General features: G+C 53.3%; 1 protein-coding gene across 1 annotated transcript; it reads right to left on the bottom strand.

Annotated features, from left to right (window-relative positions):
- Nucleotides 1–4336: 4336 nt before the first annotated feature.
- On the bottom strand, nucleotides 4337–6924 carry Gadd45g (growth arrest and DNA damage inducible gamma). The gene is made up of 4 exons (XM_077105603.1): nucleotides 5842–6924; nucleotides 5377–5478; nucleotides 5041–5254; nucleotides 4337–4950 (listed from the first exon to the last, which is right to left on the bottom strand). Exons 1-4 carry the CDS (start codon nucleotides 6066–6068, stop codon nucleotides 4840–4842), a joined length of 654 nt encoding a protein of 217 aa, XP_076961718.1. The 5' UTR covers nucleotides 6069–6924; the 3' UTR covers nucleotides 4337–4839.
- Between the last annotated feature and the right edge of the window lie 1336 nt (nucleotides 6925–8260).

Below are 8260 nucleotides of genomic sequence, written 5' to 3'. Positions count from 1 at the left end.
CCCGGAGCACTTTCACAGGCACTGAGCCAGGTCTGCCCCCGGGCTGGGACACACCGGCCCCTCTGATGGGAAGCCCCTCTTATCAGCACTGCCTGGGCTGCAGCACCAGAGCCCCCTGACCTCCAGGCCGGGCAGAGGCAGAGCTGGGGCTCAGCCAGGGTCAGACGGGGCATTCCTGGGCAGCCGCACAGGGGCAGGCAGGGCCGGAGGAGGAGGAGGAGGAGGAGGAGGAGGAGGAGGAGGAGGAGGAGGAGGGAAGAAGAGATGATAGTTCCCAGGCCAAGTAATGGGGAAGCCTGCAGGTGCAGAGGGAGGCTCTCCTCTGAGTCTCCAGAGCCTTTCCAGAACAGGAGCTGCATGACTTGGGGAAGAGGGGAAAAGTGGGGAAAAAAGGGGCAAAGAGGGGGGCGACGCAGCACAGAGAGAAGTCACTGGAAGCCCTCTGGGAAGGGCTGGACTGGAGAGAAATTGGAAGAATGCAGATAAACGGGAGATGGTGTTCATGGTGCCAAAATGAGTGGAATGTAAACAGTGACATATTTTTTAGGTGGCCTGCAGGGGATCTCACCCAATTAACAATGAGTATGGGGAAATGAGGGCCTGGCATCCCCATACCTCGTTTTCTCCTTTAAGTCTTCTTTTTTTTTTTTTTTTTTTAAGACCTTGATGGACCTGTATTTTGTTCATTTATTTATCTGCAGTGCTGAAAATCGAACCCAGTCCCCCTCACAAGCCAGGCAAGCGCTCTACCACTGAGCCACAACCCTAAGGTGTTTGGAGGTGGGATGGTTGGATAGCATGGGCCTGAGGACCAAGCAGTGCCTGGACTTCCCAGACAGGCAGGGACTGATGGGGAGAGACTGTGCCTAGGACTGTACCTGGCACAGCACAGCACATGCTTTCAAGCAATACCAGCTGTATTCACCAGGGAGCAAATGAAGGCATCTTGGACCATGAGGGGGGCTGGCAAGGCGGTGACTTCCTCATCCACGACTGGGAATTTAAGAGGCTCCCCAGCATTGCTGCGGGGTGGGGGAGCTTCTGCTGCGCTGGTGAGCTGGAAGGCACACGGCCACAAGACTGAGACTGCACCACCTCCTCCTGGAATGCAGACCCTCCCAGGCAGCCTTCACCCCTGCAGGGGCTCTTCCTCCCACATTTGCATTTGCTAAGAGAAGTGAAATCCCTTGGCAAGGCTATTCTAGAAGATAAACAAGGAAAGTCTGAGCTAGACCTAAAAACAACAATTTACAGCAAGCCTGTAATCCCAGTGGCTCGGAGGGAGGCTGAGGCTGAAGGATCACAAGTTGAACACCAGCCTCAGCAATTTAGCGACTTCCTAAGCAACTTGGAGAGACCCTGTTTCAAAATAAAAAATAAAAATGGCCTAGGGATGGAGCTCAGTGATAATGCACTCTTGGGGTCAATCCCTAGTACGAGAAAAAAAAAAAAAACAAAAACAAAACAAAACAACAACAACAAAAAAACCCCCAACAACTTATAAAGCATAGAACATCTGTCATCTTTCTGGGCACTGCCTCATGTCCCCCATCCCATGATGACCCTGCATACCAGCTCAGGTCATTGAAGGAGTCTAGGGGCCAATATCTTGGAAAACTGCAAAATGCAATAACTGTGAAGGAAAAAACAAAACTGAGTGTCTGCTCACTGAGCGGACCTCTCAAGCCTGGCTTTGTTTGTCAACAACCTTGCTTTCCCTCTGAAAAATACATTTGTGACTTCTTCTCAAGTGGTGCTTTGTAAGCCTCAGGAGCAATACGCACTGTGCTACTGAGGTGACTGGTTTAATAAAATGTAGAACACAGAGAATTAGAGCCTTTAAAAAGAAAATAAGTCTCAGAGATCATTTTGTCCTATCATTACTCCAGGGAAGGAACAAGGCCCCAGCTCCCTGTGGGAATAAGCCTGGTCTAGCAATGGTGGCCTGGTCCCCCAGCCCTTCAGTTGTGCTTTCTGCATCCATTTCTTCTTTACGACATGTGCTTTACCCCGGCAAATCCTTACAGGGATGACCGAATGGCCGACCATTTTTAAAAAATAAAAGCAAAGCATGCTTGACTTTCATTCCTTGAGGCACCACAAGTTTCGTCAGCTTTCCTTTGGACAGGTGACACTGGAAATCCCGCAGACAGCAGGCCTGGCCAGTTACACCCACCCCAGAGAGAAAACAGAAAAACTAGAAGGGAACATGCTCAAATGTCCCCATGTTGGGGTATAGGTTCTTTTACCTTGTTCTCTAAGGTTTTTGCATTTTACAGTTTTTCTACCACACATATCTATAATTTTTTGCAAATGTAAGAAATTTTCCTAGAAAAGGAGCTTTTCCAAAAATCATCCTGGCCTGCAAGCACTCCACCCCCTAGTAGTGTGAGGGCAACTGTTGGCCCTGGAACCAGCATTCCTGGCCCCCAATCCATTCTTCTAGTTGGAATCTTGGGCAAATGCTTTCTTTAGATTTTAGTATAAGAGTCATTAGCATTCACTAAGGCCTTGGAGGCTGGGGGGGCTCAACAGTATACCTGCATCATCAACATGCATGTGGTGATGAGCACCTATGTATTATCACCCAGAGTTGTTCCAAGCCACTTTGTGTTCTGCATGTAATGACCTGCCCTCTTGTTCAGTTCATTTTAATAACATTAAACATGCATTCTCCAAAAGAAAAGTTAAAGAAAACACTTAACACAAACTTTGAACCCAGCCTTGTGTCCAAAACTGCATTTATTTTCCCCCCTGCAAATACTCCTAGCTTCTGTAGCTCTAACAGGTGGCCTCACAGCAAGCTCTAAATAGATAAAGCCAAGTTTTATACCAGCTGCCAAATCAATGTTCTCTAAGGGTCACTTAGCCAGCAGGAGAGGGGGGGTCTGCTGGCCTGCTCTGGTGCAAAGTTCTGCAGAATTTACTCATTTAAGGGTACATTTAGAAGTAATTATGTCCCCTTTACGTTTCTCCAGCACCTTGTGGCAAATGAGCACATTTTGATTGAGCAAATTCTGGTTTAGATAGACCCACTCCTGCAAGACCACCTAGATAAGGAAAACTGGATTTGGGGCATCAAATAGGTAAAAACATTAATGAAAGTTGGTCACAAACGCTGCTGAACTACTTCATTGGGTTTCTGCCCCATCAATTAGCAAAGGTTTTTAAGAGCAGATAAAGGGGAAACAGGATGCTTTTTATACAGGAAGAGTAATTAAGCTCCTTCAGTTTTCCTGTTGTCTTGCAAAGGCTTTCACAATTTGGAGAGAATTTTAGAAGTGGCACTCAACAGGCAAATCAGCCACCCCAAGGACTGCTGATAAATCAACAGAATGTCCTTCTTAGAAAAACAGCACACCACCCCTCCTTTCCCCGAAGGCTGTTGGCTGCTCTGCAACCTAGCTGAAAGTCCCACGTGCACTTCCTCTGCGGAAAGCAACTAGTCAGGCAAGGGAGTGAAAACCAAGACACACAAGTCTCATAAAAAAGGAAAAAAATCCATCCATCAGGGCATTTTCCTCCCAGATCTTTCTTTAAAGGCAATCTTAGCTTAAAAGATTAATAAATTGTCTTCGCTAAGTCTTTAAAAGGAATTGTGAATAGCAGTATAGTCTTCTTAACGCTGATGTGGGCAGAGGACACTCGAAATAGGAGATACCAGATGCCAACCCCACTCAAAATTGCTCACGCCTATTTATATACATGCTGCCTTTCAGTTTTTGCTCAGATCTTCTAAGTTCTATCACAGCCGTGACAAAATGATGACTCATGCTTTAACGCAGTCATTGGTGACATATTTGATATTAATACCTTTGCAACCTAGCTTTGTCAGAGCAATTAAGAGAAAGTTCCTGAAAACAGCAGCCTGCCCCCCATCCCCAGGGACCACAAAGGGTAGGGTTGCAGAAGGCAAAGCTCATTGTGTAGGAAGGCGCTGCTGGCCTTCTGCAAGCTGTTCAGATAAGCAGCTGTCGGAGGAGTGGAGGGGGGAGGGGGCGTAAGGGAGGCAGAGGTCACTGTTACCGACAGGATTGCAAGCCTTGAGCCGCTGCACCCACCCGGGCTGCCTTATCTCAAGTATGCTCCTGTCTTGCAAGTTTTAAATCTTCCTAAAAGGAGAGAAACAGGAGCCTGGCTCAAGTCCTACCCTACCGCGCACGGGCGTCCCCTCCCCCCACTGCCAGCCCGACGAGCCTGTAATTCTTGCCCGACAGGAAGGTGGGAACAGGTGCCATCCGCTCCACCGAGTTCCTGCAACCATCCGGAAACGCAGCTCACCCCACTACCCCCACCCCGCCCCCAAGGATTCCCTACCCGCAATAAAAAGCATAAGTTTGTTTCAAGAAGTTTATTGCTAAAATTCAAAGCTTCAACGGCAGCGTCCTTTTTAAGAAAATGCATCATTGCCCGAGTCCATTTTGAAAAAAGCAGTGCAGCCTGCTAAGTCCATCACGCTCCCACGGCTGTACCAAGTCCAGGCCCCCTCTTCTCGCCTGGCCCTCTTTGGTGCCGAGCACAGGCTGCTGAGTCACGCACGCCGGGCCAGTCCGTCCTTCCCGGCCCTGGAGCCAGCGTCCCCGCCTCGGCCGGCCTTCCTGGGCGGGCGAGCAGCCGCTACAGACACTTGCAGAGTCCTCGGCTCGGGCCAGCCTGCCCCTGCCGCCGCCAGCCACCTCTTCCGGAGACCGCGCTCCTCGCTTTCCAGGCACCCTCGCCTGCAGTTCTCCACGCCGCTCTAGGGCGCCCTCCAAGGGCCGGCCACTCCACAGAGCCAGCAGCGCTCTAGGCGCCCCGGGGCGTCACCACGTCGATCAGACCAAGATCCCCGATGGGCTGTCACTCGGGAAGGGTGATATTGGGCACCCAGTCGTTGACGCTGCGGCTTTCCTCGCAAAACAGGCTGAGCTTCTCCAACGCAGGGTCCTTCCACGCGTCCTCATTGGGGTTCTGCCGGGAGAGGGCAGGGGTCAGCTAGGCTGGCCGCGGAACAGAACAGGGCGGGAGAGACCCTGGGAAGGGCGCAGAGGCTGCACTTACCGAAATGAGGATGCAGTGCAGGTCGCCTGGCGTGCCTGCCTCGTCGCCAGTACCCACGATCGCCGCCAGCCGCTGCACGTCGCCCACGCGCACGATATCTATGTCGTTCTCGCAGCAGAACGCCTGGATCAGCGTAAAGTGGATCTGCAGCGCAATGTCACCTTCGTCCTCTTCGTCGGCGGCCAGCACGCAGAAAGTGACGTTGTCAGGGTCACTGAGCAGGCAGATGGGGAGAATAAGGTCAGGGTGGGGGAGCCAGGGTCTCCGGGATGCCGCTCCCAGATGTCCCCGCCGCTAAACACCCAATCGCCCCGCCCGGGCCGCGTGAATACTCACACGTTCAGGACTTTCGCCGACTCGTAGACGCCGGCGGTGAGGCAGCCTTGGCGCTGCGCCGACACCAGCAGCTCGTGCAACGCTTTCCCAGCGCCCTGCATGCTGTTAAAAAGCCAGGGCGGTGAGTTGAGGCCCATCCGGGATGCGGCGCAGCCTCCAGCCCCGTATTTCCAACTCCAACCGGTTCTCCAGCCACAGTCTGGCGCCCGCACTCCCGGTTTCCCAGCCCGACCGGACGCCTGCACCCAGACTCTCTAGCCTCAGGGACTCACCCCCGGACTCCTCAGCTCCAACCTGGCGCCAGCAACCCTGATTCTCTGGCCCTGAACCTTCCTCGGCTTCTCAGCACCCGCAAGGCGCCCGCACCCCGCCGGTATCGGGTGCGAGACACCTACCCTAGGGCTTCCATCTCAGAGACCCCGAACGTCGCCCCCGTACAGCTTAGTTTCGCACTCCCAGACCCACCTGGCTGTGCTTTCCGGAACTGTATCCTGCCCGCGGATTTCTTCCAATGTCATGTTGCGGTCTAAGCAGCAAGTTTCCAAAAGCCGCGAGCGCCCAGGACACGCTAACGCACACACGGATCCCGACTCGGCGCGCCCACCACCAGCGAGTGAGCCCCGCGCTGAGACGAGCTCTTTTATAGGCCGGCAGGCGAGGCGCCGCCAGCTGGCGCTAGGCTGCACGCCCATTGGCCGGCGCCCGCTTTCTGATGCAAATGAGGCGGCAGGCAGTCGGCTCGTGCCAGAAGGCCACGTGGGGAGGGGTGCGGGGGATGACAATGCCTCAAATCTGCCGCTTTTGTTGGGGTGTTACCAGGCAGACTGGAGCCTGCAGATTTCATCTCGCCTTTTTTTTTTTTTAAAGTCCTTAAAAGGGAAAAGTCTTTTTTTTTTTTTTTTAAGAGGAAAACCTTTTTGCTAGTACGATGCTACAATTTGTGAAATGCACAGAGGAAGAAAAAGAATTTCGGTTTGCACGTCTTTTTATTGCTACCTTTCTATTTTCCTCTTTCCATTTAATCTAAACTTTATGAGGCTGTGGCGCTGAAACCAGAAATTAAAGCAAAAGCAGGCTACAGTGGTTTGGGGACTTGCAAAAGGCCATAGGCTCAGCTCCTGCAGCTGACACCAGTCTCCGGAGCGCGCTGGCCCGGCCTGCCCCGCATCCTCCCTGCCCTTCAGGGTCAGCCCTGGAAGCTTGGCGCCCACCACACGGCCCTGGGCCGAGCGCTGCAGGGCGCGGGCGGGGGCGGGCCAGCAGATTGCGGCCGGCGCACGCGGCTCGTTTGCATTTCTATGGGGGGCGCACAATAGCGGAGGTCTGGCGTGTGGCAGTTTGTGGTAGGACAATCGGGGCTTTCTCTTCGTAGCCACACTGTCCACCTGCCGCCGGGTGGGGTGGGCCGGGCCCCGCCGCGCGTGGGGGTGGCGGAGGAGCCTGGCGCGTGGGGGTCGGGGCCGCGTGCCGCTCCCCCGCCCCGGCACCGGCTCTGCTCTTGCCACCCGGACTCCCCGCGTTCGCCGCACGCGTACGGAGCGGCCCAGCGGGCGGTGAAGGACACCGGGCGGCGGGGCCTGAACCCCGTGCCTCCGGCTTCGGCGCTGGCGGAGCACAGAACCCCTTTCCCAGGGCGCCCCCTACAGGCGGATGGGAGAGATGCTGACCTCCCTCCGGCCACTCGCTCCCACTCACCCTGGCCAACGCCTCTTCTGGCCAGGGGCAGCCTGGGCACCGAGTGGCGCAGCACCCTGTCCAGGATGCGGATTACCGGGAATCTGAGTAACTCCGGCAAAGCACTCCCGCGGGGGAGGGGCGGCGGGGGAGGCTGCGTCGATTTACCCTGAAAAATGGGAGGAGGGAAGGGAGGCTCCCACCTTGTGCGGAGGAGTCAGAGCTCGCGTCTCGGGCGATGGTGAAATATTTTGATGACTTGAATTTGCACCGTGAAAAAAAAAAAAAAAAAAAAAAAAAAAAAGAGTTTTTCCCAGTAATAAAATAATAAAACTGGAAGAGATCTTGACGTTGGGCCTACGGAAACTGTGCTTGCAGAACACAGCACTGGGGCTCGGTGCCTTTCCAGGCTGCCTGGGAACCGTGCTGGGGTGGGGGTCGTCTTTTGGGCCCCCTTTTCTTGGTGAGGCCTGGGAAAATGGCCAGAGCAATTGGCCGCCTCGTTGAGTCTCAGGAAACCTGCAAGGTTGGGGCGAAAATGAGAAAGAAAACAACCGAAAGGCTGTTTTTCTTTGCATTCGGGCTTCCTCCTGGTGGATGGGCATCTACAGGTACTTCTCAACTCTAGTTTCTAAAGTTTTCCTTCTGCACTCGGGAGGCTGAGGCGTTCGCCAACGCCAAGGGCCAAGTGAGGAACCGGCGTCTTGCGCCCCCTGGCGGCTTGCGGGCGGAGGAGAACTGCAACGCTAGCGTTTCCTGGATTCCAAGAAATGCACATTTGCTCCCCAACATCTCGGAAACCCAGAGGTATCTCATAATCACAAGGGCGGGGAACATTGTGCTTTCCTTTCCTTCTTGGTGGGATGTGAAATGATTGCATACCTTGTCTGAATAAAATAAGTTGTTAAGTGATTGAAACTGAGGTGTCTCTCTTTCTTAAAGTTATTAAGCATTTCTTAAAATATATTAGTTCAAGAACCCCAGAAAATGTTAAAAATAAGACTTATAGCTGGGAATTGTGGCACACACCTGTAATTAATCCCAGTGGCTTTGGAGGCTGAGGCAGGAGGATAGCCAGTTCAAAACCAACCTCGGAAATTTAGCGAGGCACTCAGCAACTCAGAGAGACCCTGTCTCTAAATAAAATATTTTTAAAAGGCTGTGGATGTAGCGCTGCCCCCCCCCCCAAGAAAATAAGGCATATATCTTA

The sequence above is a fragment of the Callospermophilus lateralis genome, chromosome 17 (assembly GCF_048772815.1).
Source record: "Callospermophilus lateralis isolate mCalLat2 chromosome 17, mCalLat2.hap1, whole genome shotgun sequence".
Taxonomy (NCBI): Eukaryota; Metazoa; Chordata; class Mammalia; order Rodentia; family Sciuridae; genus Callospermophilus; species Callospermophilus lateralis.
This window is presented reverse-complemented; position numbering and strand designations above follow the sequence as displayed.

Excerpts from the sequence above, each read along its gene's own strand:
- Gadd45g (XM_077105603.1), bottom strand. The coding sequence starts at position 6,068 with ATGGGCGTGCAGCCTAGCGCCAGCTGGCGGCGCCTCGCCTGCCGGCCT. Across the intron at positions 5,255-5,376 it reads TCGGCGAAAGTCCTGAACGT|TGACCCTGACAACGTCACTT; the intron begins GTGAGTATTCAC and ends CTGCCTGCTCAG. Across the intron at positions 4,951-5,040 it reads TGCACTGCATCCTCATTTCG|AACCCCAATGAGGACGCGTG; the intron begins GTAAGTGCAGCC and ends CTCTCCCGGCAG.